Source organism: Drosophila suzukii, chromosome 2L, assembly GCF_043229965.1.
Source record: "Drosophila suzukii chromosome 2L, CBGP_Dsuzu_IsoJpt1.0, whole genome shotgun sequence".
In the NCBI taxonomy this organism is placed as follows: Eukaryota; Metazoa; Arthropoda; class Insecta; order Diptera; family Drosophilidae; genus Drosophila; species Drosophila suzukii.
This window is the reverse complement of record NC_092080.1, coordinates 16843314-16860892: the sequence shown is the minus strand read 5'-3', so window position 1 is coordinate 16860892 and position 17579 is coordinate 16843314. Positions and strand designations below refer to the sequence as shown.

Sequence of the window (17579 nt, the reverse complement as noted above, 5' to 3'; positions counted from 1 at the left end):
TTTAACGAAATCATAAATTCGATGGATCCCAAGATACCATGTCTTTGACGGCTGTCCACGTGCACGAAGAACAAATACCTTGAGCCAGGCCGTCTGGATCATATCATATATATCATAGGCCATGTGATCTGCATATTTCCATGCCACGCGATTGGAAACCATGAACTATAAACTGCGCATTCGCATGCTGCACTTGGGGGTATCGAGTTCAAAGCAACGGCTAGGACGAGGCGATCGTTTATGGCCCAATAAATATGCAATTTATCCCATTTAATTAGTTGTTATTGGTGTAAAACTGTCCGAATATCAAAACATGTTGTGCCGCGCGCATAAATTCATTCCAATCGCTACGAAAATAGGTTTTTACGATGCCTCCATCAGCGCCTCTCGTCGCATCACGTTCCCCGGTCTCCACGAGTAACTTTGTCCCGTCGCGTCGGTGAATTTGAATTCGAATGTCCTCCACTTACTGTATTGGTTTATTTTCTGCTCATGTGGTTGTTATTATTTTTGTGCCTTTTCTTTTTCTCGCGGGACATAATTTATGGATCGCATTTGCCTTTTTGGCAATATCGCAAACGGTCAAGGGGAGGAACATATTTCCACGACTTTCATTTGCTTTGACAAACCAGGTCCGCTCAAAAGTATACAATAATTTTGTGGATTATATAGGAGAACTTGTCTTGGGAACCGCCCATTTTGAGGAAAATCTACTTACTTGCCTATGAGTTTTGGAATGATATTAGTGGTTCCCAAAAGATTTCGGGATACACTAACTTGAAAAAGCTTCCCTTGCCTCACCATCTGTATATTATTATTCACAGGCTGAAAACCATTTAATAAATCAAAAAATGCATTGGATTTTCACATATTCGGTTTATTGGATGCACTCTGTTCCACGTGCCGATTTTTTGGGCTGTTGTTTTCCATCTCTTAGTAACTAAACAAATTGGTAAAATGGGGAATTCTGGATGGATGTACGATGAGTAGGTGTCGATGAGGGTGTATACATACATACATGCCATGTCTAATGTCTATCGAACTGTCTAAGACTTAGGTTTGATTCGTGTGTTGATTGGTGTATAAAAATGTCTATAAAAGTGCTTGCCATAAATCATAAAAATGAATGAAGAATTGCAACAGTCGACCACCGCTTCAAAAACATCACTTGTTTTGCTCTTCTGCGCCTCCTCATGCCGATTTCAGTGGAATATGCTGTTTGATTACCTATAAGAAAGATCGAGATTGAGGGATGGGTACGTTTATAAACATTTTCGGTTCGACCGCACAAACTGTTTACAATTAAATAATAATAAAACGAATATCAATTAAGACGCGTGTGAAATACGTCAGACAGCATTCAAATTTAGTTAGTGGCTAAACGATCTTATTTTCTTTATTTCGTTTTTTCCACCCCGATCAATCGGCGGGGGCGGACACTGAATCACCCGGCAAAAACAAATCGCCCCCGTCCGAAGGAAACTCGATTTCCGCATAAAGAACCCCGATAAAAGCAAAATGCAAAGCCAAATCCGAATCATGCCAAACAAATAAAAGGAAATCAATAAGGCGTTGAATTGATGATAGCCAGAACGCACCTCGGAGCACATGCCCTTGTAGATCTCATCGGTGTCCCAGGGTCCTCGCTCTGGCAGGGCGATGCCACGCCTCCGTAGCTCCTGGACGCAGTCTGTCAAATCGAAAATGGGCAGGGGATCGATGCCAGCCTTGGCAACCTTGGCAGCCAAATACTCAACGTAGTGGGTGCTGAAATAATATCGAGAGATAGGGATAGGATAGGATATATAACAGAAATCTTTTCGTTATTAGAAATACAAAATTTGGAATAGGGCTGACTTCGCAATGTCATGTTAAGGTTCTAGTTAGTTATCCTTCAGATAAGATTAACATAAGGTTACATTTTTTGGAAAGAAAAGTTCATTTTTTCTGGTTAAAATTACGATAGACTAATCTTTATAGTGTCTGTTATCACAAGATTCCTTCAAATTTAATTAGAACTTTGCCTTTTGATAAGACAGTAATCATATAAAATCTAAAATGATAATGAGTATCTAAATGTTACCTTAATCAGCACTTAACCTTAATGTTAAAAGTTAACAAAAAATTAAGAAATTGAGCCTAAGTAACTTAAGATCTATATAGTTTTCTGTCACACCACTTATAGATATGCTGGGGGCCTTTCTCAATCCCAAACTTACCGACACATGCCAGCGTGCTTGTCGGGCACCTCGGTGTTGCACACTGTATCGACAAGTCCCTGCGGCGTCTCCTTTTGCAGCGGGATGGGACACCGGGCCTGGGCACGGGCCTTGGAGGAGCTACTAGACTCATCCTTGAGCTGCACGGGCTCTGTGTCGAATTTGACCTTCTGCTCCTTGAGCAGGAACTGCAGCTGCATGGGGATCTTGTCCCTCAGGTAGAACAAACAATTGCGCGGGTGATGGGCATGCAGACCCAGTTTGGCGCAGTACGGGGATACCGAGCACTTGGCGCCCATCATAAAGGGTCGGGCACATCCGTAGCAGAACTCGAATTTGCACTGGGTGCAGGTGAAATGCATGCAACCGCCCCTGTAAAAATACGAAATATTATTTTTTTATTTTTATTATATTTTGTGTTCCTAAATTAAAGTAATGTTAGAATTTTGACATGTTTTTAGATATCTTTTTTTCCCAAAAATAAACCATAAACCAAAAACTTTAATCAATAAGAACGAAGTAATTATTATAATGTACGAGTTTGTATGAGACCTCATTTTAGTATAACTAACTTAATAAATAATTTATGTATGTAAGGTTTTTTTTAAGAAGTGTAAACACACTAGTGTTTTAAAGTACTAAGCTTACTTTAGTATGCCAAGTAATGAAAGAAGGAATTTGATTTTGCATTTCTGATATCTGATTCAATTTGCAAGAGAGGAAGTGTTATTACCTGGCCAAAGAGTATCGGAACTTGCACTTGGGGCAATCGATGCCGTTCTGGGCCAAATGCTCCTGGACGCCCTGGGCCTGCAACTCGGGATCGTTTTCCCGCTTCCACTCCAGATAGGCCTCGCAGCTGCTGCCCTCGTGCATCCGTTCCCAGGGCTTCCGGCACTGGGCACAAGTGACGGATCCGCAGTCCGGACAGATCAGCCGCTTCTGCTTGGGTCGGGCGAAGAATCCGGAGGAGCACTGGATGCACCACTTGAAGTTGGGGTCCTGCAGTAAAGTGCGATCGCGTAACTTGCGCTGGAACAGTTCGTGCACGTCATTGTCCAGGATGCTCTTTAGGAAGATGTCCAGGTTGGAGAAGTACTCCAAATGCTCATCCTCATGCTGAGCTTCATTGCTCAATTCGGGCAGCTTGCAGAACGGGCAACTGCAATCGTTGATACTGCGATCGGTTATCTAAAAAAAATTTAGTTAAAACCAAAAAATTTTCGGTTAAATTAAGTTAATGGTTGCATTAAAAGATCATCATTTTGTATTCTTACATTATATGAACATGAGTGGATATACACTTTTATCTTATCACTATTATCTTACACTATTATCTTATAGTAAAATAATAATTGAAATAATTGTGTTTTCCGAATAATTCGAAGAAGATATATGAATATAATTTTAATCCGGAAATCCCAATATTTCATTCGGAAACTCTTTCGTTAATTATTGCACTGCATTCTTTAAGATACCCCTGCACACATATGATATCAAAGCCCTAGTGATTCTGAAGGAATACCTATAATATGTCTATACCCTCTCACCTGCACTGTGAAGTAGCTCTTGGCACACTGTTTGCAGCACTTGTGGAGGCATTTTAGCATGGACACGATCTGATTCATGGGAAAGCTGTTCATGCAGAGCTCGCACTCCTGCTGGAGCATGGCGATGGCTTGGTCCAGGTCCGAGCACTCCTTGGCCGCCCACAAAGCCACATCTTCTGAGAACTTCATGTTCACCAAGGTGGCGGCTATCTGGGCTTCAGCGATGTTTGTGACCAGTTCCTGATCGACATATTTGCGGGCCAGGATCTGAAAAGAGAGTAACGAAACGATCCATGATGTTTATAGAACTTGCATAGCTATATCTTGACTTGTACACACCGCAGGGTCCTCTATAACCGGTTCTTGAACACTAGGATATGCCCGGAAGACGGGCATACTCAGCTTACGCTTTAGCAGTTCTGCTTTCTGGGGTTCATCCCGGTTGGATTCCTCAGGCTCCTCCTCCGTGGCCGAGGTCTCGTAGTCGTCGTCCGAGAAGCAGGTCTCATGGTACTTCTTCTTTGGGATTCGGGGCTGGGATCGGGGTTTTAACAATGCCGCTGCAGCCGCCGCCGCTGCTCCACTGGTGCTTGGTCCATCGGCTGGATTTGAGTTGAACCTGCTAATGGCTTCGTTGATGGACTTCTTGGTGGTCGGACTGCTCTTGAGCGGCACCCGACTGGCCGCAATCGATGTGCTCTGCTTTTGGAGATAGACCTCTTGGATCCTCTTCACCGAAGAAATGCCCATGGGCGCCGAGAAGGACTTGGACCGCAGCGGAACCTTCTTGTTTAGGGGGGTGCTAGTCGAACTGTTAGTGGGTTCATTGGTTGGTTTGGGAATCTTACTGACGGTGGACTTGGCCGTTTTGGATGCAGTACCGCTGCCTTTGCCTTTAACGATCGGGGTTACCTTTTTGGGCTCTTCCAGTACTGTCTCGACGGGCAGCTCCACGGGTCGAGACTCGGAATCAACAATGGGTGGTGCGGGAGTTATGGGCAGGGCTGTGGGTTCTTCAACGGTTTCCAATTCAATGGGAGGCTCTATTTCTAGAGGGACTTCAAGGACAAGTTCAACGGGTTGCTCCGCAGGTCGAGCTTCCGAGTCAGTTATGATGGGAGGAGATTGAATAGGCAGAGCTTCCTCTTTTACCTCCTCTTCATGTATCTGAGGAGGTGAGATCGACTCCACGTCAGGGTTCTGTGACTCCGTTTCCGAGCTCCTTCCTGTGGAGGAAACAACCTCAGTGTGTGTGATCTGATCAGTTTCTTGGTTTGAGGGCGTGACTGACAGAGCAGGCGATATGACTGGTTCAATGTCAAGTGCGATTTGTGTGGGTTGCGCCTCGTCTTCATCCGCCTGATCCTCATCCTCCTCCATTATGTCCTCGATTTCAGTGCCCTCATCACCAGTGGATGCCTCTTCTATATAGGAAGGGTGTTCGTTATACGTATTGCCGTCCTCCCCTTCGAAGTCCCCCTCCTCTTCGCCCTCGCTGTCGTACCACCCCTCCTCCTCGCCGTCGTCATATTCATCCGAGTACTCATCGGAGTATTCATCCTCGTCGGTGGACTCGAACTCATCCATGCTGATCTCATCACGCATTTGTTTGATCAACCGTTGGGTGTCTTCAACCAACTCGCTGAGGTTCTGCTTGGCGGGATCTCCAGAAGGAATGAATTCCTTTAGCACCACTTTTGATGTCTCAGATTGAGTTGATTGGGTACCAATGCTAGCGTTGCTGCTGGATCTGGCTATTGACGATTCCAGCTGGGATTCCTCATCCAGTAGAAGGAGAACTTCATTCTCCGGTGATTTAGTTTCAGCCCGCTGTCCGTCGCTATCGAGACTATACAGCTCAGCATCGGAAGCGTTTTCATCGTGGGGTCTTGTTCCCTCACTGCTGCTGAATTCGGGAGCATCCTCAAACACTTCGTCGGAATCCGTGGGTGTAACTGCTATAGTTGTTGGGGTGTGTACTTCCTGATCCAATGTTAAAGGTTGGGCTGCAGGTTCTTCGACGACGATAGTTTCCTGTTCAGACTGAATTTCCTGGTTAACTGGACTTGTCACCGTTGTAGCTGCCTGTGTTGTGTTAGATGATTCTTCTGTTTTGGAAGTTCTGTCGTCTTGCCTAATGTGTTCTTCTTCCCTTTCGATCGCAGTTTCTTCTCTTTCGATCTCATCAGTTGCAGTTGGAGTCCGATTGCTTGTCCTACTTTCACTTCGAAGACTGTTGCTGCTAAGAGTTCTTACAGGGATCTTTGAGAAACGTTTTGGACTTTTCTTATGATCATTGGTTATTAATGGGTTACTGGGTGCTGCTATATCGAGACGTTCAGATGTTGGAGCTTCATTTGTTGTGGATGTTGGTTGAGAAATGTTTTCGGCTGGGAGAGTATCGTCTACAATAACATCGTTTGATTCTTCTTGTACGTGTGTATTGCTTGATGGAGGGACATTTTCAATTATTGATTCTTCTTGGGGTTGTGTGTTAGCTTCAGCCATTTCCGTTATGCTAGCAGATTCAGCAATCTTATAGGACTCTTCAGAAAGTTCTAAATTAATTTTAGTGCTTGGCAGAGGAACATCTTCAATCCTAGGTTCATCTTCGCTGTGTGTAATGGGTTCCGTTATTGCATTTAGGCTTATTGATTCGGAAGCCTCTTCAACCTCTCTGGGTTGTTTCGAAACAGCTTCTAAAGCACTTTGTGTCACTTTAATGGTCAAAACACTTGCTGACTTATCTGAAGGAGGTGTAGTATCATTTTCATTTATTTGTGGAGTAGCCAAACTTTCCGAATGCAGCTCTTCTTTGGGGTATATGATAGTTTCAACGGCGTTTTCAGCTGCAACAGACTGAATACCATTTGACAAAGAATTTGATCCTGTGTCTGCTGCTGTGTCCTTAACTGCATTTTCCTTAACCAAATCCGACTGCGTAATGCTTTCTTTTTGTACTTCTGTGGTTCCATTTTCTTTTGGTTCAATATCTTTTGGAAGCTTCAATCGGTTAGTTGGTTTTTGACTTTGCTCCCGCGATTTACTTTTCCTCGACTGCTGAGACCTCTTATTTCTTCGGTTGGCTTCTCTGCTTGTACTTGGCTGGTCATCAAATTGTGCTTGTGATTCCGATAAACCCTTATTTTCAATAGATTTCTGTACATTATTATCCTTGGCTGACTGTGTTTCATTAGAGGTCTTCTTTTCAGTTGTTAAAGGTGATATTATTTCTGTTTGTTGTGGAAGTTCTGCCCTAACGACCTCTTTTTCAGCTATTGAGGGTGTTAAAGTTTCTGGTTTTGTTACTTCAGTATTTTCAGTCTTTTGTGGTTTGACGGAGACCTCTGGGGCAGATTCTTCTTTAGTCTTAGTTGGTGGAGACAAGTTCTCTGTTGCTGGAACCTCCTCCTTAATTGTTTCCTTAGGAGCCATATAGCTTTTATAAACAATGCGTTCTGCATCTTTAAGATTACTGCTCTCCCACTCCGCCTCGTGCCATCGTTCCGTGCCTCGATCAAACTCCAACCTGAAGTTGGCTATTTCTGTGGCATAAATAAAACTTGGTGGAAGCTCTTCGCGAATGCTGGCTTCCCTCAGATTGGGCTTGATGACTTCCTCCATGATGTACACAGCAGGATCAACAGTTGGTGTGGGTTCAGGCTCAGGCTCAGGCTCAGGCTCAGGATCCTGTTTAGGTTCTGGTTCAGGCTGGGGTACCTCAACTTGAACTTCTTCTGCGGGCTTCTCCATGAGCTCCTGTTCCACCTGCTGCACTAGATTGGGCACAATATCCTGAATGTGCTGCCACACAAAGTTCTTCACATCCTCGGAGGACTTATCCTCCGAGGATCCCGAAGGTCTCAGAGTGCTTATAGGGCTCTTCGTGAGGATACGCATGATCTCCGGATCCGTTTCGTACTCCAGCTCCGGCTTGCCCTTAAATGTGTCCAGCATGGTCTCTATGGATCGCAGGACCTCCTGGTTCTGCTTGGCTTGATTCTGTTCCATGTTGCCGATGAGTATCTCCAGGTTCTTCAGGGTGCTGTCTTCCAACTGATAGGGACTAGGTGTGGCATAGGTGGATTTCACGGGACTATCGTCAGTTCGAAGTGGGTCGAAGGGATTGGCTTGGGCGGAACTGGGACTGGGACTCTCCCCCATGGCCAATGGAGGCTGCAGGCAGTCCAAAGCATGAGTGTTCAGGAAGTCATGGATATCTGTAGTGGCAAATGAGAGATGGGAAATTATGGCACAGCGATTGACAGGATGCACGATCTACAAACTAACCCGACTTGGTGTCTATGGCCGAGCCACTCTCATTCTCAACGCCATTCGGCGAGCCCCAGATGCGCATTAGGAATGGCTTGAGTTGCGTGCGATTCAGCTCCACCAGCGCCTGCTCCACATTACCTTGGTGCGCCGTCAGCGCGTTCACGATGTCGTCCCGCAGGAAGTTCCCCTTGGCCGCCAGTTTCCGGTACTTCTGCTGTCGCTGTTGGATGCAGTCCGCTACGGCCTGCCACACATTGCCACCAGAATTTCGCAGAGCCTCTCGGGCCTCGTTTTGGGATACCGTTCCGATCGTGTTTTCACCTCTCTCCTGTCCGTACTTGGTGGACAAACTCTGCACCGTTTGGACCAGTTTGTGCCAATTCTCGCGCAGCCACTGAATGGGATGCGTCTCGGGGGAGCAGTACTTCAGAGCGGCCTCCAGTTCCTCAACCGTGAACTTGTACAGCTCCAGCTCCTTCAGTATGATGTGCATTTCCGTTTCCGGATCTCGAGCAGGTTCGTGCTTAACGCTGAATGTCTCGTGGGGCATGTCGAAGGGTGAAGAGATTTGCTGAAACAAGTAAAAATTAGTTAATGAGGAATAACCCTTTTTTATAATGGAGCTAAGATTATTAAGAATACCCATGTCTTAAACCATTGCGAGTGAGCAGTGTGTTTTCTGTTTCTGTTAATGACCACTGTTTTAATGGATCATTAACATGGGTACATGGGTATTCTTAATAATCTTAACTGTTTTAATGATTCTCCCTACTTACATGTTGCAGCACTCGCAGCTCGTTTATGAAATTGGGTCGCTTGGTGACAAGACCGGCACTATACGGATCCAAGCCAATACCATCGTGAAATCTCAAGTCATTGGCACTACGATATCGTTCATTTTCCTGCGGCAACTGGGAGTTGCTACGATAGTGCATATTGTTCGGCTCTGGGGTCCTGAAGCGATCTGGCACAACTGTTGGGATCTCCTCCGACTTTGAGTTGAAGGGCAGGGCGTCGTAGGTCTGCAATTAACCAGTGAATTAATCCGCTGCTCAGATCAACCATATCACTACGATTTACTTGTGTGGAAATGCTTTGAGGCGGTGGTGAGGTTCCCATTTCCACGGCAGCAATTTCCCGGGGCGGAGTCCCGCCACAGCCCGTGGACACCTTCTGGGCCTTCTTGAGCACCTTCTCCGCCTGCGCCTGAATGCTCTCATCCAGAGTATTCCAAATGTTTTCAACGGACTCTGGAACGATACGGATGAGAGCATTAGCTTGGGGGAGGAATGGGATCGGGGTCACCAATAAATTCAAATCAAACAAACTTGATGTCGCTTGGGTTGTGGTTTTGTTCTGTATTTGGTTTCCATAAATGCGTTAATTGTAGGTTTACAGTTAATGGCTCTATTAGTGTACTAACTAGGTGTAGTCTTTGGAGGTCTATGGGGTCTAGGCCTTTGTGCCTTCGAAAAATGAGATTCTCTTTTGTAGCCTACCTTTGTGCAATATGCTCTTGGCCAGCGAATTGTCGGATTCGTTCTCCGACGAAGTTTTAAGTGTTGGCTTTGGAGGTGTCTTGACGGGAATACTCGAGGCGTTCTTGGAGCTAGCAGTTTGCGAAGTCTTTGGACTAGTGGTGGTGGTGGTGGTGGCATGGGTATTGGTCTTGGTGGACGCAGTTGCCGTTTTCTGACTCGGTTGCTGTATCTTCGAAGCAGGTTTTTGAGTTGGCTTGACTTCGGGCTTGGCAGCCACTTTGGGCTTTCCAACTTGAGGTTGTGGTTTTTCTTCTACCTTCTTGGCCTTGTTGGGTGGGACTGGAGGTTTGCTGGGGGTCTTACAGCATATGGAGCAGATCTTAATGTTGGGCTCGTTCACAAACGTGCAAAACTCGCATTCCCATTCGTGGTCGGGTGTGGAAGGTGGTGGGCCCAGATCATCGGCTTCGATCTCCTCAGTTACCACTTGGGGATCGGGTGATTGAGCCTGACCCTCGGCCTCACTTTCCGAGGCAGTTACCTCCTCAACCACTTCCTCGTACTCCGAGGCACTCTCCTCCTGGGCTGGGGTCACCACTTTTTGCACCACCGCCGCAGCCTGTGTGTTCTCGTCTTTCATCTCCGGCTTTCGCTTTTGCTCCGACTTCTTCGAGGACTTGTGCTGATCAGCTTCCTGAAGCTTCTGCTGGATTTTGGCTTGAACCAGGGCCCGGGCTCCCGAGCCCTCCGATTCCAAATCGGAGTAAATGCGACTGGTTCGGGCGGAGTCGGTTGCTGGCTTATTTCTGGTAAGGGTTCCTTCATTGTCCCGCCTATCCGGCAACCACTCGCTCTGCACAGACTTGGCAATGGATCCCCTTCGATCTCGAATCTTGTGCTGCCTCGATCCGTGCCTCTGATCGCCGTCCACTTCATCGCCGGTTATCAGCTGGGAGGCACTCGAGATGCGCCTCTGACGTGGCTGATGATGATGCTGGGAGCGCGAGGCGCTTGTCATGCCTGATCGGTTGGATACCAAGGACCTTCGGTCATCCTGGTCGGAGTCCTCGTCATCGGTTAGTTCGTCATCCACATAGCTATTGCGCTTGCGACGCAAGGACATGGATTTGCGGCTGGGCGTTGGGGAGGCGGCATAACGGGATCGAGAGGCAGCTCTAGAGGCAGCCGAAGGTGGCATTCCCATGACACCTGATGAAGAAAAAAAAAACTTTAAAAGACGAAAATGGGGGATTATCTCAGTAGCTTACCTGGATGCATCATGGGATAGCCGGGTGCTCCAGGATACATATTAGGCATCATTCCGCGCTGGGTCATAAACACCGGCGGTGGATAGTGCGGATGATGCTGCTGTGGCATGTAACCCGGTCCCACATTCAGGGACAGGTTGGAGTTGTTGAACTGCTGCTGGGAGCCAAACTGAGACCACTGGTCGGGATGCTGGTGCTGGGGATGCTGGTGATGTGGATGCTGTGCCCAGCCAGGATGCTGCTGACTTTGCTGACAGCCAGCGCAGTTTATCTGTGCCAGGGATTGGGCCTGCAAGGGAAGTTTTTACTTAATAATCCAGGTCATATTAGGGCCTATTATATCCCACAGTAAGAAAACATATGATTTGTAGGACTCTTAAAATTTGAGACTTATTAAATTTATAAACTCAGACAACATCAGCTGTGGACCCACTTATGCCAAGGTATTACTCAGAGAAGATTTCTCAATGTCATGTTATTTTTGACGTTGAGTCAATAACGTTTTTGAATACATTCAGGTTCTCAATACCATGTTAGACCTTTCGTCGTATTTCAAAACATTTAAACTTTATGCTTACTTTCTTTGATAGATTGTAATCTGTTTGATATCCAGTCTGTTAACTCGAACTTTAACATGACATTGAGAAATTGGCCCTAATGTCATATGGCCGTTAGGTGTGTTTAGGTAATAGTGAAACTCTTTTCGCAAACTCACCTGTTGGATCCGCTGATTGGTAAGCCAGGCACTGCCGTTCTGGGTTTCGGCCAAAGGTCGACGGGGGTTAGTGTTAAGGTTAAACACCGAGGTGCTCATCTGCCGCCGCTGGGCGCCGGCCGCCTGTCGTTGTTGGAGCAGCAAGGAATTGTGAAATTGTGAGTCATCCGAGAGATCGAAATGGGATGAGTTCAAACCGGATGACATGCTGCCGGAACGAAAATGCGAGGGCGATGGTGAAATGTTTGACCAGTGCTCGAAGCCGGCTCCATTCGACAAATGCTGCGGTGGGGAAATGACCAACGAGAAACAGAGAAAGAGAGAGAGGAAAGGGAGAAACGACACATGACGAGACGAGACAGCGACGATACAAGGTGCAGGGAAAAAATAATATCAAGGATCATCTCAAAATACCTTTTGCTCGATTCGTTTTGTTACAAAAATATTAACATATAAAAACATTTGTCATTAAATAAATTATTATTTCTAGAATATCCTAAACTTTCAGAGCCGTTGGATCAAAATCCTACGATATTTATGATTTCCCCAATGGGTGAGTTATGTTTTGTTAGAAATTAAATATTTTAAACTAAATATTTGAACATAAATTTCAATAATGTTAACCAAAATCTTCTCGGTTCCTAAATCTTCTCATAATAACAACATAATAATCCTTCTATCTTCAAACATATTATGAGCATTCAAAAATTATATATAATTTCCAAATATAAACTGAAACTTTTACTTTCTGATTGAAATGATTAAGAATAATAATAATAGAATAAATAAATAATAAGTGTGATTGACCCCCATTTGAGATTATTTTTTACCAAAGCAAAGACAATACGAAACACTCGAAGATGAGGGGATTTGTGGGATCGTAGCCCGGGGTCGGTCACTCACCTGTTCGCTGTTGGCGCTCAGATCTTGTCGCGCCTTCTGCTGGCGGTACCGCTGCTGCAGAATGGCCATGCGGTCCAGGGTGGCACTGGCCTTGGTCTTGATCTTCTCCAGCTGCACCGACGGCGGACGCTGGATGGTGTCAAATACGGATCTGGGGGTGCCCGATCTGGAGGATCCCCCGCCCTCGCTGCGCGGTGGTTCTGGAAGCGGGCGGTTGTTCATCTGGGAGGAGGTGGAGCTGGTTGTGCTGGGGGCGACTGATGGCACTGGGGGCGTGGCCCCGCCCCCAAGCGATCCCCGCCAGCCACCCAGCGATTTGTGCGAGGGCGTGGGTGAGGGCGGCGGCAGCATCTGAAAAAGAGTCGGGTTGGGTGCCATTTCGGTTTCGGAAAAGTCGGAAAAGTATTGACAAAAATATTTTTGGTTCGGTGGATGATTTATAATTTTTTGGCGGGCTTTCTGTTTTATAAGGACTTGTTTTTATTGAAGCATTCAAATCGAAGATTACAAACTTGGTTCTACGAGTCTAGGAGATCGTGCAGTGGCGTACCTGATCCTTGCGGCCCAGAAATGGTGTTAGGAGGCCGCGTTTGCTGCGACGCGGAGGTGCCACTGGGGGTGGTGCCCCCTTGGGAGGAATCGGTGGTGTACCCTGCTCGACGGCCTGAAAATATATGATATTAGTATCCTATTTTCTCATTGATTCCGGATTGTAAGAACATACCTTTCGAATGTGCTGCTTTCGCTTGGGATGCTTATGGAACATGTCGTCGCAGGAGGCGCAGAATATCTGACCTGCGCACTCGGCACAGGTCACCCAAGGGTTCTGGGAGCCACACAAAGTGCACTTAAGTTTGTTATCTGTAAGTTAGAAAGAAAGTTCCAGTAATTCCTAAATTAATAATAAAACATTGTAAGGAAAATCAATATCTTTTGATAAGTATTTAAGTTATCATAATTATGTTTCTAATATAATATGATACAGAAATACAATTTTGTTTTTTAATGTTCTTTGCCTACTACTTTTGATGAGTATTGCAGTTATGAGAATTATATTCCTAATTTCATATGATAAATTCTAATTTATAATGGTATTTGCCTATCTACGTCACCTGGCGTCTTGGTCCTTATTACTGTGGTCTTCATCGGTTCGTTAGTGTACTGCTGGTTGGAGAACTCTATGATCTCGTAATCCGGTTCGGGCGTTTCCTTCGATTTGGGCGGCAGGGCAGGAGCCTTGGAAAGACCCCCAGCCACTCCATTTGGTGGCGTGGGCGGTGGCTTTGGTCCAATTCGGTCATTTGCCTCATTCTGAAATGGATAATTAATGCAACTTGATATTGATTAGGAGTACTGACTGGTACTTACCACCCAAGAGGGCATGGAGCGGACATTCTTGCTAAGCAACTGATGGGTCGTCATCCTTTTCGTTTTGCCGTCTCGTTATATTATCGATTTGACTGATTGCCTTTTTCTTTGTATCTAAGTACGTGGGATATAATTTCTTATTAAGCTCAATGAAAACGGTTATTTTTCTGATTTTATTTATAGATCTCTAATTCCCTGTGACACATTTGCGCCCATTCCTAGCCACTTCAAACGACTTCGAACTCAATTAAGCAAACTGCCAAGAAATGCGAATTATGAATGCATATTTTTAGCTGGCTCACCCAAATTCCGGAGGCAACGACCAGTGCGGAAGGTGCCCAGAAAATGCAATTTCGTGGATGCTGTGCACCAAACTAGACGCTACCAGAGTTCGATTGAGAATAAAACCGCTAAATTTAGGCTAAAACATCTCTCAGTGCTTAGAATAATTTCAAAAATATGTATATTTTGGCAAAACATTTTCGGGCTTGTTTATTTATGAAATAATGCGAAAGAGGAAAATGCTGTTTAGCAACTCACTTGACTCACTCTGTCAACGCGGCTAAGTGGCTGAGATGCCAAGAAAATGTGCAATGGGGGGAGAAAAGTTATAAAAGAAAAATATTTGAGAATAAATGAGAAAAGAGAACGGATTAGAGAATCGTTTTTAAAAATTTTAAATTGTAGAGAAGATAAAAGCGAATTTAGAAAACTAACAGAGAGAAAACCAAATCGTGTCCAAATGGTGGGCGAATATGTGTTTTGTAATGACGCAGGTGGCCATATCGAAAAAACTGATCGTAAATTAGATGCAGGATATCAACAAAAATTTGGTAAGGGGTAGCTAATGCTGATAATTTGTGTTTTATATTATATTATTAATTATGTTTGCAGAAATTCTATTAAGTAAATAGGACTAACATCTAAAAAGTTTATAGTTTGGGTTATTTCTCCATGTCCACGTCTTAATATAGACAAAAGTTATTTTATTTGTTGACATTTACATAAACTTTCTGGCTGTGTCTGTGAGGAATGTAAAGCTATAGAAAAAAGGCAGGTGCAACTGTTTGCACTCACAAAATTTATAAGTAACATCATGTAGATATGTTTATATTATTTAAGGCAAAATTAAGGTTAAAATTAAAAAACAAATAAAATAAGATGAAGTAAAATTTCGGAATCAATCCAGGGGTAAGGTATATTCTAAAGTCTGTTTAAGCATTTTCAAAAATAATAATCTGCAAATGATTTTTGCATTATTTGTATGCACTAATTACGTGCTCAACGCTCCAATAAATTTGTCCATAAGTTTAAAAGACATAACGCCTAGCCCAACCACACATCAGAAAACAAGCCCCATTTTCCCTCCCATCGCGTATACGCAACGTGTTCAGTGGACCTGCACTCCCGAGTCTCTCGCGCTATTTTTGAAACCCTCTGCAGGCGCTCCATACTCATACTCTTTATCCCGGAATTGTGTCACACTGCGCAGCAGTATTTATGAAAGCCGCCTGCAGTGGTTGGAGGGGGATATAGAGGCCCCTCAACCTGTCCCAGGAGATCCGCCTCCACTGAGGTGATTCTCGGTCCGGCGTCGGCAACTTCTAGTAGTAGCTAATGCCCTGGGAGGCAGCCACCGAGGCGAACGCAATGCTGACTCACAGACACAATCTCACGCCGCGAAAGAAAACGCTTTTATTTTTATGGGAGAACTTTTGGGGAACTATTTTTAAACATTTCTTTGGCTTGCCTATATTTGCGTTTTCTTAATGCACAGTTCTTTTTTTTAATATTTTAAATTGGCGGATTAGGTAAAAAAATATACATTATATTTAACTTGCTTTATCGTTTGATTGTTTACTCTTCGAAATGCCTTGAACTTTTGCATGGAGCGTTCTCCGTTTAAAATTAGCTGAGTTTTATATTTAGAACACTTCAAATCAATTTAATTACGTTGCGTATTTAGCTTTGGTTTTGAACTTTATGGGTTGTTTTGGATCGTACAGCGTTTGGAATCCGCGAATGCAGAGGTCACTTACATAATTCGATTTCACTTGACGCGTCTTGCCGCACTCAAAACTGCCACTGCCAGCTGGTAGCACATGAATATATATAGGGATATATATATATGTATATATCTCTAATGTCTAGCCACGGCGCGACATGAAAATTCTGCTACGGTCTCGTTCGGCGATCGTCTCCCAGCGAACTGAAATCTCAATCAGAGTCTAAACAGCATTTTTACTGCAGTCCTCGGTCCCCAGTCGTCGCACGAGTAGGAAGAAGTCAACGCAGAACTATATTCTCATTTTCCTCTGATTTCCCATTTTCAATTCCATTTCCTTCAGTCTCCGCCCTGTCTCATCTCTTTCCTATTTTCAGCATTTTCGCGTTGTTTTAAAAATACACCGTTTTCGAGCGGTATCGAACATTTTGACTGCGAGACGCCGTCGCGTGTTTGTGAATAACATTAATTTTGAAATATAATTATCTGGTTTTTGTTGTTAAACATTTTGCAGAACATACGAGTGTTATTCTCAATTTATTACTTGTTGCGCTTCCTGAAATTCGCTAGATTTGATGAATGAAAATTGTAACGTTAAACAAGGAAGAACGCTATAGTCGAGTACCTCGACTATCAGATACCCGTTACTCAGCTTTATGGAGATATGCAAGCAGCAAAGCGAGATTAAAATGCGCCACCTACCGGCGGTATACAGATTTAAGCGTTATGGGCGTTAGAGTGGGCGTGGCAAATTTTTTTTTGGATCAATCGATAGGTATCGACGAGACCAATACATTTCAGTTAAAATTTTTTATCTAGCATGAAAATTGTGGGCGTCACAGGTTTTCGCGGTTTGTGGGCGTTAAAGTGGGCGTGGCAAACTTTTTTTTGGGTCAATCGATAGGTATTGATGAGAACAATACATTTCAGTTAAAATTTTTATTTTAGCATCAAAACTGTAGGAGCCACAGTTTTGGGCGGTTTGTGGGCGTTAGAGTGGGCGTGGCACTGTGCCGAAACAAACTTGCGCTGCGTAAGAAGCTCAGGAATCTGCACGCCAAATCTCAATAGCCTAGCTCCCATAGTTTCCGAGATCTCAGCGTTCATCCGGACGGACAGACAGACGGACAGACGGACAGACGGACAGACGGACAGACGGACATGGCTAGATCGACTCGGCTAGTGATCCTGATCAAGAATATATATACTTTGTGGGGTCGGAAACGCTTCCTTCTGCCTGTTACATACTTTCCGACGAATCTAGTATACCCTTTTACTCTACGAGTAACGGGTATAATTATATCATTTTGAATTGTATTACTTAAAAGAGTCTATATATTACTATTACTGTTTTTGAACCATACATTTATTTCCAAATTAATTTTAAAGGGATCCAAAAACCATGGCGCCCCATGAAAACTCTGAATCGTTCATCGGGATACACCCCAGCTATAATTATGATTTATGCCAAACAAATATCCATGGGGATCTCCGGCGAACCAACCTTGAACAATTTCTGCACATTTAATGAGAACAATTAAAAAGAACATCCATAACTTTAAGATCGAACAAATGGTATCTACATACAATAAAAGTATCGGCACGGGCCACCTGCTGTCTGCCGGAGGTGCAAATCAAAAGGCAATATCGAGGGATGGTTGATAGATATTATGGGATTATGGGAATTATGGAATTAAGGCCCCCCTGTAGATGGGTTCGTGTGGGGTCCGCTCGATAGCCGCTAGCTGGTCTAAAAATAAATGCAATGCATATCAAATTGGCTGCGACAGAGTCA

General features: G+C 44.4%; 1 protein-coding gene across 7 annotated transcripts; it reads right to left on the bottom strand.

Moving 5' to 3' along the window:
- Positions 1–856: 856 nt before the first annotated feature.
- On the bottom strand, positions 857–15994 carry LUBEL (Linear Ubiquitin E3 ligase). Of its 7 annotated transcripts, none has more exons than XM_017087075.4 (18): positions 15819–15994; positions 13780–13893; positions 13524–13722; positions 13136–13272; positions 12962–13075; positions 12412–12762; positions 11509–11790; positions 10794–11082; positions 9544–10734; positions 9125–9294; positions 8821–9066; positions 8183–8615; positions 4109–7989; positions 3770–4036; positions 2953–3410; positions 2220–2591; positions 1599–1767; positions 857–1227 (listed from the first exon to the last, which is right to left on the bottom strand). In XM_017087075.4, exons 2-18 carry the CDS (start codon positions 13831–13833, stop codon positions 1192–1194), a joined length of 8649 nt encoding a protein of 2882 aa, XP_016942564.3. In that variant the 5' UTR covers positions 13834–13893; positions 15819–15994; the 3' UTR covers positions 857–1191. The 7 variants fall into 7 exon arrangements, with proteins under 7 accessions (XP_016942564.3, XP_016942549.3, XP_016942566.3 ...); XM_017087060.4 differs by having other exon boundaries at positions 8060–8615; positions 15819–15993; XM_017087077.4 differs by having other exon boundaries at positions 8060–8615; positions 11509–11631; positions 15819–15993.
- Positions 15995–17579: the final 1585 nt, after the last annotated feature.